This window comes from Vulpes lagopus, chromosome 5 (assembly GCF_018345385.1).
Source record: "Vulpes lagopus strain Blue_001 chromosome 5, ASM1834538v1, whole genome shotgun sequence".
NCBI lineage: Eukaryota > Metazoa > Chordata > Mammalia > Carnivora > Canidae > Vulpes > Vulpes lagopus.
The window spans coordinates 10,031,893-10,056,760 of NC_054828.1; the positions used below are offsets into that span (position 1 = coordinate 10,031,893).

A 24,868-nucleotide genomic window follows, 5' to 3' on the forward strand; every position below is an offset into this window, starting at 1 on the left:
ATTTATTTAAGGGAGAGAGAGTGAGCACAAATAGAGGGGGAAGGGCAGAGGGAGAAGGAAAACTGAGCAGGGACCCCATTGGGGCTTGGGGCTAGATCCCAGAACCCTGATATCACAACCAGAGCAAAAGGCAGGCAGAGGTTTAACTGACTGAGCTATCCAAGCACCCCTATTTTTCTATATTTATAATCCTTTGGAAGTTCTATTTCTGTGAAATGCCTGAGTCTTTTGGGTTTTTTTTCTAAGTAGTAATATTTCTACTTCTGAGATTGAGGTTCTCAATTTTTGGCTTATTATTCATTTGTAGATGCTCAATTCTTCGTCATATGTTTGGCAAAAGCATTTACTATTTTTTTTAAGATTTTATTTATTTATTCACGAGAGACACAGAGAGAGAGAGAGAGAGAGAGACAGAGACATAGGCAGAGGGAGAAGCAGGCTCTATGCAGGGAGCATGATGCGGGACTTGATCCCAGGATCACACTCTGAGCCAAAGGCTTAAACACTGAGCCCCCAGGCATCGCCAAAAACATTTACTATTTAATCTTTTTACTTTAATTATGGTGTTTTATGTGAGAAAAATTGTAATCTTCTATAGCCATTCTTGTTGATCTTCTCTTTTACGGCTTCTCGATTTCATTTCTTACTATGAAAGATCTTTACCACTCTAAGATGTATGAAATATTCTCCCAATTTTTTAAAAAAGATTTTATTTATTTATTCATGAAAGACACAGAGAGGCAGAAAGACAAGTAGGCTCCTCCCCATCAGGGAGCCTGATGTGGGACTCTATCCCTGAACTGGGATCACACCCTGAGCCAAAGGCATACACTCAACTGCTGAGCTACCCAGGCGTCCCTATTCTTCCAATTTTTTCCACAATATTTTTATATCATCACCTATTCACAATGCAAAAACTTTACTCACATAATCAGATATCACCAGGAGTCACTCTGCTCCTTTGAATTTATTTTTTTTTAAGTTTTATTTTTTTTATTCTTATTTTTTTAAGATTTATTTATTTATTCATGAGAGAGAGAGAGAGAGAGAGAGAGGCAGAGACAGGCTCCACACAGGGAGCCCGACGCGGGACTCAATCCCGGGACTCCAGGATTGTGCCCTGGGCCAAAGGCAGGCACCAAACCCCTGAGCCACCCAGGGATCCCTGCTCCTTTGAATTTAGCTAGAGATTGCTCAGGCATTTGCTATATGATTTGTTTGAAGCCCAATCCTCTCCCCATTTGTCTGTGAACTCTGGCTTATGTTTTTTCTGGCACTGAGCTCCCCTTTTGTCCTGGATATGCTCTTCGCATACAACATCAGCCCAAATATGGAACTCACCTCTTCCCCTCATTTTTGAGGGGAAAAAATTGTCTACACAGGCCTGTTACATGTGTTGTGTAGATGGAAGGTATTACTAGGTTGATAGAGGTGGGAAGAGGGGAAACCCTATCACAGTGGCACTGAGAACAGTGATGTGAGTTACTCTTCTTTTTTTGTATGTGTGAGTTACCCTTCTTACAAACCCTATAGTTATCCACCAGTTAGACCCCCTCCCAAGCCCTCTCCACTTTACTCTCTTCTCTTTCTCCCATCCCCAACTCCTGCTCATTTCTGAGGCAAAGCAGTATAGCCCTCACTCTGCCTTTGACACTAAGCTTTTCACCAAGTGCTAACTGCTGTGCATTCCTGAGCAAGGACAGTCCCCTTGACGTGGGAAACAAAGGCAAAAGAACAAAACTAAATTTCCCTACTGCCTTTAGCCCACTGACAAGTCCTTTAGACAGAGAGACCTTCCTCTGGGAGTTCAGCTACCTCAACATTGACACTTTGCTAAGGGCAAAAGGCAATCTTGGTCTGACCCCCAGGATCCTGTAAGACTACTTTAACATATAAAAATTTATTTGAAAACTTCCTTTTTCTCTACCCCCTAAGATACATGTTGGCAATCATACTGCAAACATTACTGAGATACATTTGAAGGATCTCATGACTTGGGTTTTACTATATATGTTAGGAATCATCCCCCAAGCATATGACCCACTGATATACATCTGAAGGGTCTCATGACTAAGGGTTTATTAGACAGCAATAGATGATCTTTCCCCAACAATAGTTAGCTCCCTCAAGGTCCTGGAAATCTTGCTTCCAAAATTCCTTAGAGACTTACACTCTCCCTAACCCTCTTACAACTTGAAAGTATGTAATGGGCCGCTCCTCACAACTTCAGTGCAGCTCTTTCTGCTCACAGGTCCTGTCCCCATGCTTTAATAAAACTACCTTTTTGCCCCGAAGATGTCTCAAGAATTCATTCTTGGCTGTAGGCTCCGAACCCCAACATTTTCTACATCACCCTCCCCATGGTAAATTCTGGTATCAGCTAAGACCATTTTATTACATTCACTACACCAGGAATGGAAGGGGACCTTGGGAACTAGATAGAGACATTAGTATCAAAAGCCTGCAGAACAGTGAACAGCAGAGCCTTTGGCTTAACACCAGGAACAAGGAAAGGACTCTCATTTCTACCTTCCTTTGAAGTTGTTCTTAATCTGGACATCCAACTTCAGCACTCCCTCAGTTCCCTAGACCTCAAAGGATTTTCCTTTCTTGCAAGCTCCTCCATTCATTGAGAATAATTTAAAATATATTTACTAGCAGGGTGCTGGGTGGCCACTCTGTTACACATCTACCTTCGGCTCAAGTTATGATCCCAGGATTCTGGGATGGAGCCCTGCCTTGGGCTCCCTGCTCAGCGAACAGCCTGCTTCTCCCTCTCCCTCTGCCCCTTTCCTTGTTCTTGCTCTTGCTCTTGCTCTTGCTCTCTCTCTCTCTCAAACAAAAAATTTTATTTTATTTTATTTTATTTTTTTAAAGATTTTATTTATTTATTAATGAGATATACAGAGAGAGAGAGACAGAGACACAGGCAGAGAGAGAGGCAGAGAGAGAGAAGCAGGCTCCATGCAGGGAGTCCGATGTAGGACTCCAGGATCACACCCTGGGCCAAAGGCAGGTGCCAAATTGCTGAGCTACCCAGGCTGCCCTCAAATAAAAATTTTTTTAAAAATCTTAAAAAAAAATATTTACTAGCACTTTTTAGATGTTTTATCATGATTTAGAGTGTCCCATTAAAATTTTAAACATATACACCTATGACCCAACAATTTCATTTCGGATAATCTATCCTGTAGAAAGGTTCATACATGACCATCCTTTACATTAATCTGGACTGGAAAAAAAGTGAAGAAAACTTAAATTTCTGTAGATCAGAAGGTAAATTGTGAAATGCCTATAATATGGATATTGCTGCTATTAAAAACAATGAGAGGTTTCTTTTTTTTTTTTAAGGTGCAAAAAAGGCACTTTTATTATAGCATGGGCACAGAATCCGTGGGCAGAAGGAGCTGAACTGCGATTGTGAAGAGTGACTCATATACTTTTAAGTTTTGTGGGGGAGATGGTAGAAGTAACAGAAGTCTCTAAAAGGGGTTTCTGCATGTTAAAGAAGACTTAGAGAATCCTGGACTAGGTCTTTGATTTTTTAGTCTCTTACAAAACATCAACATTAAGGTGATTTTCTTGAGGAATGTCACACACTGCTTTTCTCAGGTATTTTATCAGGGGGCTGCAAGTGATAAGGAAATTGAATTTTATCTACATTTCTCTTCCCATTGTTCTCCTCATCATTTTCCCCCCTGAACAATGTTGACCTTTGGGGATCCCTGGATGGCTCAGTGGTTTAGTGCCTGCCTTCAGCCCGGGGCATGATCCTGGAGGCCCGGGATCAAGTCCCACATCAGGCTCCCTGCATGGAGCCTGCTTCTCTCTCTCTGCCCGTGTCTCTGCCTCTCTCTCTCTCTCTCTCTCTCTGTGCCTCTCATGAATAAATAAATAAAATCTTAAAAAAAAAAATGTTGACCTTTAAATCTTTTAAGTTGCTGAGGGTAGAAGTTCTTATCTTCTATAACTTCTGCTGAATAAGGGCATAGAGATGTCCCTGCCCATGGGTCAACATTAATCAGTTGGGGAATTTATGTTTATATAGGAGTTACAAAGGGTAGAGGCAGCCAAATCCAAGGTAGACAACATATATGGTTCCTGTGAGACAGACTTATAACTTATATAAGAAGTTAGTTGAGGGATCCCTGGGTGGTGCAGCGGTTTGGCGCCTGCCTTTGGCCCAGGGCGTAATCCTGGAGACCCGGGATCGAATCCCACGTCAGGCTCCTGGTGCATGGAGCCTGCTTCTCCCTCTGCCTATGTCTCTGCCTCTCTCTCTCTCTCTCTGTGACTATCATAAATAAATTTAAAAAATTTAAAAAAATATTAAAAAAAAAAAGAAGTTAGTTGACAAGGTTTATAGTTCATAAATCAAGAGAATGTTACAGGTAATGCATTTAGATACTGGTGAGTGGAAAAGTAATAAGACATTGTATAGTGTATGATTCCATTTTTATTTTTGAAATATATTTCTGGTATAAGATTGGTATGTGCCTACCAGAAGGTTTGGAAGGATACCCAGAAAAGTGCTAATAGTATTTATTCTTAGGGATACAAATGGGAATGAGGGAGACTTTTATCTCTTATTTTATGCCTTTTTAAAATATATGAATTTTTCACAGTGAACATGAATTTATTTTGTAAAAAAAAAAAGTAATAATAGAGGCTTTCATCCTCAGAGATAGCAGAAAAATGATCTCTAAGTGTCAAAAAAAAAAAAAACCCAAAAAAACAACTTCTAAAAAGGAAGTTCTGTTGGCCCAGAATGAGAAAGAGGACAGTCCCAGTTCAGAACATTTCATTTAAAGTACATGCAGAGGGAGGGAGCTGGTTGGAGTCTGTGCAGGAGTTATTAAAAGCACTAAGGATGTTTAGATTGGAGAAGACAAGACATAGAGAAGATCAAGGGCTCTCCTCCAATATTTTAAGGACTAGTCTGTTACACATGGTTCTGGAAGAAGATGGGTTGGAATTACAGAGTCAGATTTTTATCTAAGGTAAGAAAGAACTTCTAAGGGTCCAAGTTGTCATTTAAAACTAGCTTTACCCTCTGTCTCTGCGGCACACTGTCTCTTGGTCTTGTTCCAGCACTGGCTCTCAAACCAACTCATTCCTCTTGCCAGGCCTCTGATGCCAATGCTTCACTGTAGTTCCTACTCTGCTTTCCCCCCTGCCCCTTGGATCTGATGTTTCAGAACTTCTCATCTTGCATACTGCCCAGCCTTTGCCCAGTGCTGTGGCTAGGAGCCAGCCCTTCCCACAACTATCCCCAGGTACCTGTATCCAAGAGCCTTCCTCTCCCTCCCACCTGTGAGGAGAAATCCGATGCTTACCAACATGCTGAAGGTAGTGTGTTCCTTGTTTCCAAAGTTAGGGAAGCAAAAATGGACAGTTACCTGTTGAGAGTGTTATTGAAAGGAGGTATATTAGTTGGAATTATTTGCTTATAAGTAACAAAAACCTGTCCTTGGCCAACTTGAGCAAAAACTGGAAGAACATTGAGTAGCTAGAAAGTCTGAAATTGAGTCCAAGGACCAGGAGAATAATCATGATAATTTCAACCCTTGAACCATCTCTTCAAGGTGACGTGTCTGAAATGGGTGAACCCGGGCAGCCTGGATGGCTCAATAGTTTAGTGCCGCCTTCGGCCCAGGGCCTGATCCCGGATATCTGGGATCAAGTCCTGCGTTGGGCTCCCTGCTTGGAGCCTGCTTCTCTCTCTGCCTGTGTCTCTGCCTCTCTCTCTCTCTCTCTCTCTCTCTCTGTGTCTCCCATGAATAAATAAATAAATAAATAAACAAACAAACAAACAAACAAACAAATAAATAATCTTTTTAAAAATAAATAAATAAATTAATTAATTAAAATGTATTATTTCTTTAAATGCAAAGATAGTACATAATCATTATTGACATTTTTGGAAAAAGGCAGAGGAATATAAGCAAGGAAAACGAATCACTCTTGGCCCCAGCCCATTGTTTCCTGAGATACTTCCTCTCAAATATAGCATGTCCAAACCAGACTTTTGTTTTTTAGATTTTATTTATTTATTCATGAGAGACAGAGAAAGAGAGATAGAGAGAGAAGCACAGGCAGAGGGAGAAGCAGGCTTCCTGAGGGGAGCCCAATGCAGGAGTTGATCCCAGGATCCTGGGATCATGACATGAGCCAAAGGCAGACATTCAACCACTGAGCCACCCATGTGCCCTACAGCAGACTTTTTTTTTTTTTACAGCAGACTTTTTGATTTTCCCACCCCACTAACCTGTCCCTTCCCCGATCCTCCCACCTGAAGCTACTAATACCTACACTTTAGAGTCATCCTTGACTTCTCTTCTCCAGCAAATCCTGCCAATTCTGCTTTCACAGCATATTGCAAATGCCATCCTTCTCACCCCTCTCTGAAACTACTTGGCTCAGTCCCAGCCCAATACACGTCATCCCCAACAGAGACCCCTTAACCACACCTCTCAGCAGCTTTCACCCACAGCAGGCCTTTCTTTACACCTCAAAGGGAGCAGTAGAAAAATTAATCCAATTATGTTGAACCCCAGCTCAAACCTCCCAGTGGCTTCCATCACACTTAGAAAAGATCCTCATTCCTATCTCCTCAGGGCCCTCCCTGACCACCTTATGGAAAAGATTCCTCTCCTCTCCAGTCTCTCTTCCCACCATCCTCCACCCCTTGTCCTGTTTGATTCTTATCTAAAGCACCTATTTTCTATAATGTCAAGTTATTCCTTTATTTATTATTATTCCTTTATTGTCTGTGTCTCAACTGTAATGCAAGCTCCATGGGGGCTGGAATTTGTCATTTTCTCAGCTCAATCTCTAGCACCCAGAACAGTATATATCCATGGTAATGACCCAATAAATATTTGCTGAATGAATCATTAACATTTTGGTAACTAATTAAAAAGAAAAAACCATTTTGGTAACTAAGCTCCCAGTCTCCTATCTTTTTTTAAAAACTGGTTTATTTCATAGAAAGTATATAATGCTATCTACCCGATTTCACATCTCAATTTTTTAATTCATTATATCTGAAGCAGTTTCTTAAGACCAATTCTTTATAAACATTTTAATAGCGGCATAACTATTCCTTGGGACAGAAATATCAATATTTTCTTGAACACTCAGGTTATTCTAACCTTTTGCTATATATATATATATATATATATATATATATATATATATATATGTTGTGAGCATCTTGGTACTTAAATCATTTTTGTTTGATTTGGGTAATTTCAGGACACCTGGGTGGCTCAGCGGTTGAGCATCTGCCTTTGGCTCAGGGTGTGATCCTGGAGTCTTGGGATCGAGTCCCACATCTGGCTTCCTGCATGGAGCCTGCATCTCCCTCTGCCTATGTCTCTGCCTCGGTGTGTGTGTGTGTGTGTGTGTGTGTGTGTGTGTCTCATGAATAAATAAATAAAATCTTTTAAAAAAATAATCTGGGGAATTTCCTTAGGATAGCATCCTAAAATTGTAGTTATTGGACAACGAACATTGGTACCTTTACATTTCTTAACATTTGCAGTAAAAATGACAATATATCATTTTTTCACTCTTTCCTACTCAGTCTTACCCAGCCTGCAAAAGCCCTGAGCTGACTTCAAACTTCTTCAACATTTATGGGAAGAGCCCTCTGATTGTGCACTTCCTCCAGAACTACGCCAGTCTACAGCAGCATGGCAAAGACGTGTTGATAGTCAGGAGGGAAAAAACCAAGAGCATCCCATATCCTTTCCACCACGGGCAGGGCACATATTACTCCAGAGTTCTGTTTCCTCCTTCCAGAAGCAAGGGTGTTGAGAGGCACCCAGCCTTTAGCACAAGTGCCTGGCACATAGTATATGCCCATAAAGGGTAGCCATTGATATGAGCCTAAAGATCAGAATCTTGCTCATTTTAGTTCCAAGTCTGCCTCATGAACTGGCCACATTGGACCTTGAGCAAGTCAGATTTCCCTGGGTGCACAACCTCTTCCTATGTACCAGGGTGAAGGCTAAGTAGGTACTTGAACATGCTTTGCAGCTCAGTAATGCTTCCCAGATGTTCACTGACCCCAGAGTATGTATCAATCAGGATTTGAGTTCTAGGTGTGTGTTTCTTCTAACATTCTCTTCACACACATATATACTCTTCCTCTAGACCCACCAGCAAATCTCTGGCCCTGTTGTCATTTATCTTAAAGATTTGGTAACCAACTCAGATCTTAAGAAAATAGATGTGACATGTTGGTGTCCTGAGTCCTAGCACTTTACTGTAGGGGGTCAAAATGTGGAATCAAGTCAATCTGAACTCAAGAACCAACTCAATTGTTGACCAGCTAAGTAATCTTGGACAAGTTTCAGCCTCTCTCTGAGCCTCATTTTTTTAATCTATAAAATGGTATAACAACACCTGCCTTCTAGGGCTGTTATGCAGAGTACAGGCACAATAGCAATAAAGGCTTGGGATAGAGCCCAACAGGTAACAAGTGCTTGAATCATTACCTGTCTGCACATAGCTCCCCATCAGGAGGAGCTTTCAGAATGAGCTAGGTAGCACTTGCCCTGTAGAGCTCATATCCCCAAGTTATTTATAAGTCTATATGCAGAGAATAATAATAGCTTTATTATCCATAGATAATATCTATATAGATATTAATATCTATAGATAATAAAGATAACTTTATTATCTATAAAGCACTTTCTCATGGATCACCTCACTGCTCTGTGGACAGTGTAGTGTAGTAGAAGGAACCTGGGTTGGGGATATACAGCCCAGCTCCATAATCCACTGGCCTTAAGATCTGTGCACAGCTTAACCTCTGAGCTCTATATCTTTTATTTCCTTCCTAAAGTAAGGAGAATTAGGGGCACCTGGGTGGTGCAGTTGGTTAAAGTGTCCAACTCTTGGTTTTGGCTCAGGTCATGATCTCAGGGTCATGGGATTGAGCCTCACTTCAGGCTCCATGCTCAGTGTGGATTCTATTTATCCTTCTCCCCCTGCTCTCTCTCTCTTCCTCTCTCTGTCTCAAATAAATAAATAAATAGAATCTTAAAATAAAATAGAATAAAGGTAAGTATACCAAACCAATAGCATTACAGCCAGGATTAAATAGCATATGGCTGGTTCTAAATAAATAATAAACTCATAATTATTATTAACATCATCTAAGGCAGGAATTACTATTCCTATTTTACAGAGAAGAAAATAGAAATGTAGAGGATGACATATCTTGACTGAAATCCCACTCCTGAGATTCTGACCCATCCTGAAGGGGTAGAGAGGGTGGGGAAGGCACAGAAGATTTTTCAACATACAAACATAATATTGGGAATGAGGTCTTGGGACTGAAAGTTGGAATCCCTTCCTCTTCACCACAGTGATAATTAATAGAGTAAGAACTGTGTTTATTCTTTTTTTTTTTTTACTGAAGTATAGTTGACTTATATTAGTTTCAGGTGTACGACACAGTGATATGACAATTCTATACATTATGAACTGTTTCCCACACTAAGTATTTCCCACCTGTTACCATACAGAGTGAGAACTTTAGGTGGCAGTCTGAAAAAAGCATTTCCTAGCCCTTCTGTCAGCCGGAGGAGAGAAGGGCTTTGTCAAAAGACCAAGAATGGCCTGGCCATAGGGGAGGATAGCTCCTTGCCTTCCCGAGTAGGCCATGGTCAGAGAGCAGGAGTCATTTCCTGCTCAGATTTCAGTGATCCGGTGGAGAAACAGGTCATTTCCCCCACTCTGGCATCTCACCCCCCTCTCCATGTAGGACGCCATCCTGCTGGTAATGCTCAGAGTCAATACCAACTGACAGTGTGGGGTCTTCCTTGACGGCAGATGCCACTGAGTCTGTCCTGACCTATGCCGAGGTCATCGACCTGACCCTGAGTAACATGAAGAAGCGGAAGGAAAACTTCCACCAACTGAACCGACTCCACTGGAATGAATGGAAATATTTTGATGAGTACCTAAAGGGACTGCAAGAAAACTTCCTCAGGTACTTAAGGGTTTTAGGGAAGGGGCATTGTTTGAGCATCTGTCTTGTTGCATGTGATGATTAAAAGACAATTTTTTTTCAAGAGAATATTAAATCGTTTATTGATTACACATGATAATGGATGATACACAAGCTTTAATCCCATCTATAATTTTATCTGACACCATAATTCAATTTAGATATATTGCATAGGATGTGCCAACAATCATAATAACCAAATAAACTCCAGGACTTTGCTTGGGTGACCCTTTTAACGGTGAACTCCAGGTCACAACACATTAACTGTCAGTTCAACCACACCAAGGCTTGTGGAGACAATGGCTTCTGTGCCCAAGCAGGTTGCAAATAAATTTTGAATGGAACCTGGCATCACCCTGAAGGAATTCTAACTTCACACTGTTGGGGTAGTTTACCAAGATGGCTTCAGAGTAGACTAACTTTACACAGCATATTTTTAAAAAGACGCATTTATTCAGCGTAAAAGACAATTTTTAAAAAAGATTTTATTTTTAAGTAATCTGTACACCTCAAACTCACAACCCCAGGAACAAGAGTTGTATACTCCACTGACCAAGCCAGCCAAGCACCCCTGCACAAGACAATTTCTTTTTTAAATGCATTTTAAAGATGTATTTATTTTATTTTGAGAAAGAGCAGGAGTAAGAATGGGAGGTACAGAGGGAGAGGGAGAGAATCTGGAGCAGACTCCCTGCTGAGCGTGGAGCCCAACCTGGGGCTCAATCTCACAACCTGAGCAAAACCAAGAAGTGGACACTTAACTGACTGTGCCACCCAGGCGCCCCTGCATGTGACAATTTTTAATTGGAGGCCTAGCCCTGGGACTATCTCAAACACATTCAGCTTTCTTGTGGTCAGAATGTAAATTCCAGAATAACAGAGAACAGATCTTTCTTTTAAAAATCCTATAAATCCTTCCAGTCTTTTCTCCTGGGCCCATATAGGAGTATCTGGGTTTTAGACTTTAATCTGGTTTTTAGACTTTGTTTTCCTACTTAGCAGTATATTATGGATATTTTCCTATGCCTTCTGACTTTTTCAATATTTTTATTTTATTTAGAAAATTTTCAGACCTGCCAGAAATGTTGAAAGGATAGTGCAGTGAACACCATATGCCCTCACTGTGTTTACCAATTATTTACATGTTGCCATTTCTCTCTCTGGTAATTAGGTCAAATTCAAATTTCCCCATTTTTCCCCAAAATATCTTTTTTTAGTTTTCCTTGCTGCTCCAGGACCCAATCAAAGATTGGGAATTCTAGGTTGCCGTTACTCTGAGGAGAGAACAGTTGGTAGTGGGGTGCAAAAATGCAGAGCAATAAAACCTTTAACTTGGAGAAGCAAAACCATACTCCAAGGAAGCAGCAGTAGCAGCACCACCAGCAGCAGCAGCAGCACCAACAACAGCAGCCACCACCGCCACCAATACCTGCAAATGGGCAACAAGCCAGCAGCCAAAATGAAGGCTTGACTATTGACCCGAAGAATTTTAGAAAACCAGGAGAGAAGACCTTCACCCAACGTAGCTGGCTCTTTGTGGGCAATCTTCCTCCTGACATCACTGCAGAGGAGATGAGGAAACTATTTGAGAAATATGGGAAAGCAGGCAAAGTCTTCATTCATAAGGATAAGGGCTTTGGTTTTATCCACTTGGAAACATGAACCTTAGCGGAGATTGCCAAAGTAGAATTGGGCAACATGCCACTTTGTGGAAAGCAGCTGCGTGTGTGCTTTGCCTGCATCCCTCACGATCCAAAACCTTCCTCAGTATGTTTCCAATGAACTGCTGGAGGAAGCCTTTTACATGTTTGGCCAGGTGGAGAGGGCTGTAGTCATCGTGGATGATCGAGGAAGGCCCTCAGGAAAAGGCATTGTTGAATTCTCAGGGAAGCCGGCTGCTTGGAAAGCTCTGGACAGGTGCAGTGAAGGCTCCTTCCTGCTAACCACATTTCCTCGGCCTGTGACTGTGGAGCCCATGGACCAGTTGGATGATGAAGAGGGACTTCCAGAGCGGATATAGTTTTTCTTTCCAGAGAAACTGGTTATAAAGAACCAGCAATTTCACAATTAGCAAGAGCAGCCACCCAGATTTGCACAGCCTGGCTCCTTGGAGTATGCCATGCGCTGGAAGGCACTGATTGAGATGGAGAAGCAGGGCAGCCCCGGTGGTGCAGCAGTTTAGCACCGCCTACAGCCTGGGGTGTGGTCCTGGAGATCCAGGGATCAAGTCCCATATTGGGTTCCCTGCGTGGAGCCTGCTTCTCCCTCTGCCTGTGTCCCAGCCATTCTCTCTCTCTCTCTCTCTCTCTCTCTCTCAATAAATAAATAAATAAATAAATAAAATTTTTTTTTAAAAGTTAAAAAAAAAAAAAGAGATGGAGAAGCAGCATCACGACCAAGTGGACCACAACATCAAGGAAGCTCATGAGAAGCTGGAGATGGAGATGGAGGCTGCTTGCCATGAGCACCAGGTCATGCTAATGAGACAGGATTTGATGAGGCGTCAAGAAGAACTTAGGAGGATGGAAGAGCTGCACAACCAAGTGCAAAAACGAAAGCAACTGCAGCTCAGGCAGGAGGAGGCGTGCAGGCGCTGAAGGGAAGAGATGCGGCGGCAACAGGAAGAAATGATGCAGCGACAGCAGGAAGGATTCAAGGGAACATTCCCTGATGCGAGAGAACAGGAGATACAGATGGGCCAGATGGCTATGGAAGGTGCTATGGGCATAAACAACAGAGGTGCCATGCCCCCTGCTCCAGTGCCAGCTGGTAGCCCAGCTCCTCTAGGACCTGCCACTACAATGCCAGATGGAACCTTGGGATTGACCCCACCAACAACTGAACGCTTTGGCCAGGCTGCTACAATGGAAGGAATTGGGGCAATTGGTGGAACCCCTCCTGCATTCAACCGTGCAGCTTCTGGAGCTGAATTTGCTCCAAACAAACGTCGCCGATACTAATAAAAATTTCAATGTCTAGTTTCCCAAAAACTCTTAAAAGAAGGACCCTTTTTGGACTACCCAGAATTCTGGCCTGGAAAAGTGTTAGGGATTCCTCCCAATAGCTAAGTCGTCGTTGCCTGTACTACTCTGAGGGAGTTTACTGGAGGCTGAGGGCAAGGAAGGGGCAACAGTTAACAAATCAGGTCTGTGTGGTATATTGTTTAACTAATTGATTCTGTGTGATGCATTCCTGAAGCCTCATGTGATTGTTGAGGGTCTTGGGGGGGTGGAACCATGGCAAAATGGATCTAGTTAGAGCCCCATTAATCTTGATCATTCTATTCTTGTCCATCCTGTTCTTTTTGCTTTCTCATTCTTTTTTTTTTTTTTTTAAGATTTTATTTATTTATTCACGAGAGACACAGAGGGAGCGAGAGGCAGAGGGAAAAGCAGGCTCCACGTAGGGAGCCCGACGCGGGACTCAATCCTGGGACTCCAGAATCACGTCCTGGGCCAAAGGCAGGCGCTAAACCTCTGAGCCACCCAGGGATCCCATGCTTTCTCATTCTTAAATCCTCCAACCCCATAGACACTGCCACATACATCACAAAAACAAACATCCCCCAATTACTTTAACCGCATTCCATTCACTCACAGGTGGGAATTCAGGCAAATGTCCACAGAGGCCACAGACAACATACATATGATTCTGTTATATCCCGTATATTAACCCCTTCAGGTCCTTTTTTTTTTTTTTAAGATTTATTTATTTATGATAGACATAGAGAGAGAGAGAGAGGCAGAGACACAGGAGGAGGGAGAAGCAGGCTCCATGCCGGGAGCCCAACGCGGGACTTGATCCTGGGACTCCAGGATCCCGCCCTGGGCCAAAGGCAGGCGCTAAACCGCTGAGCTACCCAGGGATCCCCCCCACTTCATGTCCTAAGGAAGACCTTTCTCTTAGAGATTTTCATTTTAGTGTATCTTTAAAAAATCTTGTGTTAAGTTGCCTCCATCTTTTAGGGACCTGGTAAGGACAACCCAGGAATGGCCCTTTTATGTCTATGATGCTGTTCACAGCTTTTCTTGATAGGCCTAGTACAATCTTGGGAACAGGGCTGCTGTATGCTGAAGGCCAGGCAGTAGCTCTTAGCCTTGCCTATCTTAGGTAGTTATGCTTTGCATTTTTTTTTATTGCTGTACCATGTTGGATTTGTCCCTGATATCCTTGGAGTTTTTCTGAGAAATGGAGCAGTAATGCAGCATCAACTTATTAAAATACGTTTTAAGCCTTTAAAAAAAAAGGATTGGGAATTCTTTTTTGTATGGAAAATGTTGTTGTATCTCTTTGGTGCCTTTTCATCTATACCAGTGCCCTCCCCCCACCTTTGTTGTTATTCCCTGAATCAATTATTACATTATTAATTATTTTATGACAGACTTTTTTTGAAAAGCTCAAGCCACATTCTGGATTTTTCTGATTGTTTCTTCAGAGTATCATTTAACTTATTCCAAAATGCTCTGTATTTCTTTTAAACTGGTCACTGGGGATATACTAGATGCTTGAGAGGATTCGGGGAAGATCTTTTCACTGAGAATACCTCATAGATGATGTGGTATATGCTCACCACACTGCATCAGGAGATGCTCAGTGTCAGGTCAGCCAGCTCAGCCAGATAGATGGTTTCTTCCAGACCTCTCCACTGTAAGATTCCTGTTTTACATAGTTAGTCTGTAATAAGTGGTATGACTCTTTCTTTCTTTCTTTTTTTTTTTTTTAAGATTTTATTTATTCATGAGAAAGGCAGAGACTCAGGCAGAGGAAGGAGCAGGCTCCATGCAGGAAGCCCAATGTGGGACTCGATCCCGGAGTCTCCGGGATCATGCCCTGAACCAAGGCAGATGCTCAACTGCTGAGCCACCCCAGTGTCCCAAGTGGTGTGATTCTTTGAGACTGAATGAACCTGCTGTCCCCAAACCTTCACCCAGTGGTTTTAGCATCATTGATGGTCTTTGCCTGAATCAATTATTTTATTCAGGGTTGTACCTGACTTTCTACTTCCACCATCCCTTCTGCATTTATCAGCTGACACTTTTCTCTATAAAGAAGAACTTGCCTTCTTTTGCTCCTTATCTCCCCCTCATGTCTTCTCTGCCTGATAATATTCTCATGTGGACATCCTAGCTACAAAAGAAGCTTAGGAAATATTTGGCAAAGAAAAATGAGATTTCCATGCCTAGACCAGAGTGGAATTTCATTACCCAAAATAACACTGGATTTGGTTATCAAGGGAAAAAGGGGGGATTGCTGGGGTTTTTTTGTTTTTTGTTTTTTTGGTCCAATATCTGCCATCATAGGAGAGAAAGAAAACAATAAGCACATAGGTAACTTTGTTTTACAAAGTGATACAGCTGAGTTATTCCCAAATTATGTTACACACATAAAAGCCTGTTGAGCAGCAGCACCATAAAATGCATTTCAGCCTAAATGTTCATCAAAAGGTGATTGGTTAACAAGGTATCATATGTGCAAACTCTGCAGTGAAGAAAAATGGTCATGTTGATCTAGTAGTCTTCTTTTATAAGGAAGAATTGTCATGACATATTATTGGACAAAAAAAAAATCAGGATATGAAATAGTGTGTGTAAGAGGCACAGTTGTTTATCCCCATTTTACAGAAGCCAAGGTCAAGGACAGAACCTTAGAGAGCCACCACATATGTATGGAGGGCAAAATATGGGGCTGAGGAGAGGAGTGGCCACAGGGAAAGAAGAGCCTGTATGTAAAGGTGCACCGGGATCCCTGGGTGGCGCAGCGGTTTGGCGCCTGCCTTTGGCCCAGGGCGCGATCCTGGAGACCCGGGATCGAATCCCACGTCGGGCTCCCGGTGCATGGAGCCTGCTTCTCCCTCTGCCTGTGTCTCTGCCTCTCTCTCTCTCTCTCTGTATGACTATCAAAAATAAATAATTAAAAAAAAAAAAAGTAAAGGTGCACCAATCCTGATGCTGAGGGAAGAAAGGGCTAGGGGAAGCAGTGATCAGCAGTTGGGGTGCCAGATGCAGACTCATGGGGCTGAGACAAGTTTGGTGATTTGGTAAACAGCGGTCTTCACAGGCCTGAAGTCACACACTGGAGCCTGGAGCATTAGGGAGAAGGTATGGCTCCCCATGGTGACTGAGATTACTAAGAAGCAGAAGGAGCAAAATTTGGCACCAAAAAAGGCAAGATTGGATGGTGAGTAACAAGGCTGTTTCAGTGTAAAGTGGGAGACCCAAGCCTGTGTGAAGGGGGAAGGATTGGAGAGATGCAGGTGATGGTCAGGACTGGGGAAGGGGGAGGACCCATTCTTTTTTTTTTTTTTTTATAATTTTTATTTACTTGAGAGGGAGAGAGGACACGAGTGAGGGGAGGGGCTGGGCTAGGGGAGAAGCAGACTCTCCACTGAGCAGGGAGCTTGACACAGGGCTCTATCCCAGGACCCTGAGATCATGACCTGAGCTGAAGGTAGATGCTTAACCAACTGAGCCACCCAGGTGCCCCCATAGGAACTGCTCTTTAGGGTTCTGTGTTTTTGCATCTGTCACTATAGTTCATTATGCTTTGTTTCTTCTATATTTCACTCATTGTTCCAACAAATATTTTCAGCAACTTCTATGCACCAGGTGTTACCTGTTGCATATATTTTATGATGTCTGTCTCTCCCAATAGTTGTTAACAATCCTTGAAGGTGGGATCCTTGGAATGGTGGAGGCTTAGGATTTTTTACTTACTAGCTCTGTGACATTGGACCAGTCACATATATGGCGGAGCTTCCATTCCTTTGTTGGTTAAATGAAGATAGATAGTATTTCCTACTTTGGAGAGTTGTTCTGATCAAGTAAAATAAGGCACATAAAGTCTATTTATAGGATCAAGCCCATAGTAAGTAATTCTATCACTTAGAATTAGGTTTAGCTTCAAGTGACAGAAGAACTCAAAATAGTAGCTAAAACAAGATGCAAGGGCACCTGGGTGGCTCAGTGGTTGAGTGTCTGTCTTTGGCTCAGGTCATGATCCCAGGGTCCTGGGATCAAGTCCCACATTAGGCTCCCCACCGGGAGCCTACTTCTCCCTCTCCCTATGTCTCTGCCTCTCTAGTCTCTCATGAATAAATAAATAAAAATCTTTAAAAAAATAGAATAAGCAAATCTATTTTTATTATTTAAAAAGGAGTTCAGGACATATGGCAGGTCACAGTCTCAGGGACCCAAGCCCCTTTTGTCTTATTTCTCCATAATCCTTTGCCCATGATTTAGCCTCTTAATGCTCAGGCTCCAGCCATCAGGTCTATATTCCAGCCAATAGAAGGGAAGATGAGTCCAAAGAAATGCATTCCTCCTGTTAGTCACAAATAAACCTTCCATTTTTCATTCCATTGGCGAGAACTTAGCCCCCATAGTTATACATAGCTATGGCATTAGCAAGGCAAAAATAATTTAGGGCTAATATTAAATTTATTCAAGATTAAGTCTACAGCATATATGCTTCAGAAATATATAAGGATATCCTTGTTTAATAAAGGCATCCTTATTAGGTGAATTATAGTATAGGTATTATAGGTCAGTAAAAACTTTGTAATTACGTGTTAGCAATCTCATTGCTAAATATTTTCACTTTTTTTAAAAAGATTTATTTATTTATTCAGTCAGAGAGAGCAAAAGAGAGGCAGAGACACAGGCAGAGGGAGAAGCAGGCTCCATGCAGGAAGCCCGATGTGGGACTCGATCCCAGGTCTCCAGGATCACACCCCGGGCTGCAGGTGGCGCTAAACCGCTGCGCCACCAAGGCTGCCCCAATATTTTCACTTTTTGTTGGATAAGGCATAATCAAGAAGCTCAGCATGCCTTCTGTTAATAAATTGATTCTCAGAATTTTGTTTACAAAAGAAAATGGCGGCCTTAAAACACATCTGTGTTATCAGGGGCACCTGGGTAGCTCATCAGTTAAGCATTTGACTCTTGTTTTTGGCTCAGCTCATGATCTAAGTATCCTGGGATGGGACCTTATGTTGGGCTCCACCCTCAGTGGGGAGTCTGCTTGAGATTCTCTCTCTCTCACTCTCTGCCTCTCCTCTGACCCCCTGCATGTGCTCACACATACTCTCTCTTTCTCAAATATATCTTAAAAAAAAGAACACACATCTGTGCTGTTAGACATCAGGGCAGGACTACCCTCGGGGCAGGACAACCCTACCCTGATTGAGTAGGGTTTGGATGAGGGGGCTCCTGGGTAGCTGGCAGTATTCTGTTTCTTAATCTGGTGCTGGTTACATGAGTGTGCTCAGTACATGAAAACTCATTGAGCTGTGCATTTAGAGTATGAACTCTTTGGTATCTGTGTTCCAAAGGAACATATTAAGGAACTCACTATATTGGGGCATTGCTTTTCTTTGTAGATGTTATAATGGTTTTGTAGTTACCTTATTTTTTAAGAGTCATGTCTCAAAGAGTTATCTAATGAAGTGTTTATGGATGAAATGACATGGTATCTAGGATTTGCTTTTAAAAATCACCCATTTGGGCAGCCCGGGTGGCTCAGCGGGTGGCTCAGTGGTTTTGGGCCGCCTTTAGCCAAGGGCCTGATCTGGAATCCTGGGATCGAGTCCCACACCGGGCTCCCTTCATGGAGCCTGCTTCTCCCTCTGCCTGTGTCTCTGCCTCTCTCTCTCTGTGTCTCTCATGAATAAATCAATAAAATCTTAAAAAATAAAATAAAATAAAATCACCCATTTGGGGTGGGGATGGTAGGGGTGCAAAAGGAGTAGTGGATAATTCAAGATTAGCCTTGTGTTGGTAACTATTGAAGCTAGGTAATGGGTAAATGGTGTTGATTATGCAGTTTTCTTTAGTTCTGTATATTTTTTGAAGCTTTGGCCATAACAAAAACAAAAGGTGCAAATGCCATATAGAATATTACTTTTAGGAGGGTTAGAACTCTTTTGGGACCTCAGTTACCACTTATTTCCCAAATAGAGCCTATCAGTTAGGAGCACTGGCTTTGAAGTTAGACTGACGTACCGTTTATGAATCACTTAGTGTGTGTGAGGCTTGGATACCAGCACAGGACTCAGAGTTGAAAGTCTGCAGCTGGGGAGACCTGGAGCAGTCCCCCTTAGAAAAGGCAATCCAGGGGGCATCCCGGGTAGCTCAGCGGTTTAGCACCATCTTCGGCTCAGGGCGTGATCCTGGGGACCCAGGATCGAGTCCCACGTCAGGCTCCCTGCATGGAGCCTGCTTCTCCCTCTGCCTCTGTCTGCGCCTCTCTCTCTCTCTCTCATGAATAAATAAAAATCTTAAAAAAAAAAAAAAAAAGGGCACTTGGGTGGCTCAGTTGGTTAAGTATCTACCTTCTTCAGCTCAGGTCATGATCCCAGGACCATGATTGAGTCCTGTATTAGGCTCCCTGCTCAGCTGGGAGCCTGCTTCTCCCTCTCCCTCTGCCTGCTGCTTTGCCTACTTGTTCTCTCTCTCTCTTTCTCTCTGTCAAATAATTAATTAAGTAATTAAGTAATTAAAAGAAAAGAAAAAGAATGAAAAGCCAATCCAGGAGTCTCGGCTGTAGGTAGAGGAAGAGCCTAGTTTGCACGTTGCAGGTGGATCATGCATTGAGTGAGATGGGGCCCGGGGCCATAAACACCTAATAAGTTCTGGCTGCTGGAGAACTTCATTTACATGCGAGTCTAAAGCCCTGATCCTCAAACTTATCTGGGGGCAGAGCATTCCCAATTCAGAATCCTCTTTGCAGAACTCTATGAGATATTTCAAAATATGATTCTGTCACAAACTAAAGATGCTTTTTCTAGTGGAAAATATGAGTCTAAGGCATGTGCAGGCTTCAACATCTCAAGAAATAACAATATAGAAAATAAGTTACATCAGTGTTTTTTCTGTTAGAAAATGTGATCATTGGAGGGCACCTGGGTTGCTCAGTGGGTGAGCATCTGCCTTTGGCTCAGGTCATGATCCCGGGGTCCCGGGATCGAGTCCCACATCGAGCTCCCCACAGGGAGCCTGCTTCTCCCTCTGCCTGTGTCTCTGCCTCTTTCTCTCTCTGTGTCTCTCATGAATAAATAAAAAAAAAGAAGAAAATGTGATCATTGGGGTGCCTGGGTGGCTCAGTGGATGAAGCATCTGCCTTCAGCTCAGGTCATGATCCCAGGGACCAGGGATGGAACCCAGTGTCAGGGTCTCTGCTCAGCTGGGAGTCTGCTCCTCTCTCTCCCTCTGACCCTCCCCATGCTTGTGTTCTCTCTTGCTCATTCTCTCTCTCAAATAAATAAATAAATAAGATCTTTAAAAAAGAAAAGAAAAGAAAGGGAAGAAGAAAGAAAGAAAGAAAGAAAAAAAGAAAAGAAAGAGAAAGAAAGAAAATGCGACCATAACAAGGACAAATGCAATTTGCTGCTCTTCTTTGCCTCTTCGTCGCAACCACAAGCAGGCTCCCCAGGGGTAAGAAAAAGTTGTGGCAGAAGATCCCAAAAGTAAGAATGTTGTGTCAACCGAATTTCTTCCTTTGGCTTGGGAAAAATGCCCATTGTTGGAATCGCCATTGGTTTTGATACAGGCAGGTTGAGTCTAAGGACCAAGGAGAGTCCCCAACACGGCCAAGAGGGCCCTTGGCTTCACACAGGATAGAAATCAAATGTAAGCCAGAGAAAGTGAAAACAGAGTTAATTGAATAGTATAAATGATGGGTAGAGAATAGCAGACAGAACGTTTGGGAGACTTGGAAAGGAAAGGAGAATGAGTCTTGTCAGTGCCTGGGGTTAGGGAGTTTACACTGGAAAGGGGTCTAGGGTACTTGTTTCTTTAGGAGTCGAAAATAGGGCCCAACCAGAGGTAAGTGCCAGGTGAGCAACAGGCATTTTTTTTTTTAAAGATTTTATTGATTTATTCATGAGAGACAGAGAGAGAGAGAGAGAGAGAGAGAGAGAGAGAGAGGCAGACACACAGGCAGAGGGAGAAGCAGGCTCCATGCAGGGAGTCTGATGTGGGACTTGATCCTGGGTCTCCAGGATCAGGCCCTGGGCTGAAGGCGGCGCTAAACCGCTGAGCCCGGGCTGCCCAACAGGCATTATTCCATCAATTACCGAAGGTAGGGGTATTGATGCCAGTGTCAGCCTGGAACTTGTTTGAAATCTGGTTCTTAGACATTATTAGGTGTTTGCGGCCCCTGGGCAAAATTTAGAGAAGGATTAACTTTCTTGCTTCCCCCTCAAAGTGGGAACATAGCTTTTTTGACTTATTCTGAAATGGGGCCTAGTAGAAAAACAGCAGAGATAGAGCCTTTCTAAAATGGAGTCCCTTCAGGGGCACCTGGGTGGTGAGTCGGTTGAGTGTCCATCAGATTGTGATCTCAGGTTGTAGGATCAAGGTCTTTGTTGGGCTCTGCCCTCAACACGGAGTCTGCTTGTCTCTATCTCTCTCTACTCCTCCCCCTACTTGCATGCATGCTTACTCTCTCTCTCTCTTTCACTCTCCAATCAATTAACTTTTAAAATCTTAAAAATAGGGGAGCCTGGGGGGTCTGCCGTGGAAACAAGATGACGAAGAGGACGTCATCGTTCGGAAAGCATCGCAATAAGATGCACACGTTGTGCCACCGCTGTGGCTCTAAGGCCTACCACCTTCAGAAGTCCACCTGCGGCAAGTGTGGCTACCCTGCCAAGCAGAAGAGAAAGTATAACTGGAGTGCCAAGGCTAAAAGACGGAATACCACTGGGACCGGTCGAATGAGGCACCTAAAAATTGTATACCGCAGATTCAGGCATGGATTCCGTGAAGGAACGACACCTAAGCCCAAGAGGGCAGCTGTTGCAGCATCCAGTTCATCTTAAGAATTTCAACGATTAGTCAAAATAAACGTTCTGGTTTAAAAAAAAAAATAGGGGAGCCTGGGTGGCTCAGTCAGTTGAGCATGTGACTTCAGTTTAGGTCATGGTCTCAGGGTCCTAGGATGGAGCTGATGTTAGACCCCATGCTCAGTGGGGAGTCTGTCTCCTGCCCCTCCCCCCACTCATGCTTTTACCCTCTCTGAAATAAATAAATAAAATCTTTAAAATAAATAAAATAAAATAGTCCCTTCAGCTTCCCTACCTCAGTTTAGGCCAAGATCAATGCAATTTTTTAATATCAGTCTTTCAACATCTATCTTCCATCAATAGAGAAGTCTATGACAGAATCTTAATTCACACAAATATATTTTTATTGTTATTTTGCCTACCTTGAGTGCCCATAACCTGCTTCTTCATCAAATGTCTACTCACATTTCAAAAGTCAGCCAGTGTATCACCCAATTTGGCATTTCCATTGGGTACCCCATGCTTATCTGAACACACTCCAGTGAAAACCGTCTAGAATACCAGCAACAGCAGCTGGCATCTCTCAAGCACTTCCTTTGTTTATTGTGTACCAGACGCTGAGCTAAGCACTTGACCTATGGTAACCCAGACCTCACTACAACCGTAGGTTCTATTTTTTAAAATATTTTTTTTAAAAAAGATTTGTAATTAATTTGACAGAAAGAGAGAGAGAGAGAGGGAGAAAGACAGCACGAGCAGGGGGAGGGGCAGAGGAGAAGCAGACTCCCCACTGAGCAGGGAGCCCACTACAGGGCTCCATCCCAGGACCCCAGGATCATGACCTGAGCTGAAGGCAGATGCTTAACTGACTGTGCCACCCAGGCACCCCTACCCTAGATTCTATTATCTTCTCTCCACACTGGCGGGGAGAAGTTAAGTAATTTGCCTAAAGGCACACAGTAAGCAACAGATCCCCAACTTGAAATCAGCTTATCTTCCAAATTCAGCTTTCTTTTAGATTGTTGATTTCTTCTCCTGTCCTCCTAATTTGAATATATGTTCCCTGAATTCAGGGACCATTTCTTCTTCCTCTCTGTGTCCCCAAGGACTGATATGACCCCTAGCACAGGCTCCAGACTGTTTCTGCTATGTAGTCATCTCTCTGTTTTAGTCAGTTGCTCTTGAATGAATCAGTTTGTAAATATTTGTTTCTCTTTACATATGAAAAAAAGGAGTGAAAAGGTCATGCTGACTCTTAAGTATTTTTCTGTATGTGCCCTTGTGATTTCCCCACAGGGAGGTGAAGGACGTTGATCAAAGAGCATTAGAAAAAAAGAAGGCAAACCACATGTTCATCCAACCTTCAACCTTCCTTGAGGAATCCTTTGACAAGAAACCTAGAGGAAGTCATGAGAGGGAGACTGCGTTTCTTTCAAGGTTTGTTCTAACAAAAACCATGGAAAAGTGGAAATACAAACACTGTATTTTTTTTAAAAAGTAAACCACACCCAGTATGGAGCTCAACATGGAGCTTGAACTCACAACCCTGAGATCAAGACCTGAGCTGAGACCAAGAGTCAGATGCTTAACTAATTGAGCCACCCAGGCAACCCTGTCAGAATTTTTTTTTTAAGATTTTATTTATTTATTTGAGAGAGAGAGAGAGAGAGAGAAAGCACAAGCAGGGGGAGGATGGGAGGAGAGAGACCAGCAAACTTCCCATTGAGTGAGATGCCCAACACAGGACTCAGTCCTAGGACCCTGAGATCATGACCTGAGATGAAGTCAGATGCCTAACCAACTGAGCCACCCAGGTGCCCCTAGAATTCTTAATACATGGAAAAGAGCACATAAAGGTTTACTCACTTTTATGTGTTATTCACCCAACTCTCATTTTTATTATAATTAATGGTGGTAGTAAGAGCTACCAGTGATTTTGTACTTCTTCTTTGCCAAGCATTTGTACTTTATGAACTGTATGTCAGAACTCTTTTGCTGCAAGTGCCAGGAAACCAGCTCAAACTAGCTTGAGGAGGAAAATCTAGTAGCTTCAATAACTGGGAAGGCCACAGACAGGCCAGCTGCAGGCATGTTGGACCTAAGAGCTCAATGCCATATTTAGGTTTTTGCTCTCTCTCTTTCTCTCTTTTTCCCTCCCGCCCTCCTTTCCTCTATGTGCTGGCTTGTTTTCCAAGCTGCCTTTGGCCACAGAAAAAGAGGGCCACAGACAGCACCAAGCCTGTGTATCTATCAAGATTCCAGTGACATCTTTGAAGAAATCACACTGAGTTTTTGATCCGATTTTGTTGTGTTTTTTATTTCCCCCACAGGAAGGAAAAGGAGGAGAGGGAAAGAGAAGCAAGACAGAAGTTGGACTGGTCTTCCCTGTCACTCTCAGGCACTGACTAATTCTCTCCCCTAGGACTGGGAAGCTCCTGCAGAAGCCCAGGAGCTTTGATATTTCTACCAGGTAAGGCAAAACAACAGGAAAAAAAGGACACTGTGGCCAGAGACTAAGAAACAGAAATAGCAATTCCTAGGATAGGGGAAATATACCATCATAGTTTTTTCTAAGCTGAATGAGGATTTTTTTTGTTTTGGTCACTACATTTATTCATGCATTTACTCTTATATCCATTATTTTATTTAAAATATTACAAATAATAATATTAAACTACAATATAATAATGGCTTTAGATATAGACTAAACAAGTAAGTTAAAGACCTGACAAATGGGCAGCCCTGGTGGTGCAGCGGTTTAGCGCCGCCTGCAGCCAAGGGCGTGATCCTGGAGACCCTGGATCGAGTCCCATGTCAGGCTCTCTGCGTGGGGCCTGCTTCTCCCTCTGCCTGTGTCTCTGCCTCTCTCTCTCTGTATCTCTATAAATAAATAAAATCTTAAAAAAAAAAAAAAAAGACCTGACAAATGTCACCTCATTTTGATCTTCATAACAGCCATATGAGGTAGACATTAGCCACTGCGTTTTGCACAGCAGCAAGCCTAGGTTAGAAGGGGTTTTAGGGGCACCTGGATGGCTCAGTCAGTTAAGCATCCAACTCTT

The 24,868-nt window shown here is 42.8% G+C and overlaps 2 protein-coding genes and 1 pseudogene across 2 annotated transcripts in view; all 3 read left to right on the forward strand.

Moving 5' to 3' along the window:
- FAM227A (family with sequence similarity 227 member A) overlaps positions 1-24,868 on the forward strand; it is an 83,853-nt gene that overhangs the window by 51,882 nt on the left and 7,103 nt on the right. Inside the window, exons 14-17 of the mRNA XM_041757495.1 lie at positions 7,589-7,746; positions 9,854-10,006; positions 23,103-23,212; positions 24,141-24,276. Coding sequence (XP_041613429.1) covers positions 7,589-7,746; positions 9,854-10,006; positions 23,103-23,212; positions 24,141-24,211 — 492 coding nt within the window. The 3' untranslated portion in view covers positions 24,212-24,276. The remainder of the gene's footprint in view (positions 1-7,588; positions 7,747-9,853; positions 10,007-23,102; positions 23,213-24,140; positions 24,277-24,868) is intronic.
- LOC121492165 lies at positions 11,333-13,003 on the forward strand (annotated as a pseudogene).
- LOC121492167 (60S ribosomal protein L37-like) lies at positions 21,549-21,883 on the forward strand. The gene has a single exon (XM_041757498.1). The coding sequence runs from the start codon at positions 21,549-21,551 to the stop codon at positions 21,840-21,842; it is 294 nt and encodes a 97-aa protein (XP_041613432.1). The 3' UTR covers positions 21,843-21,883.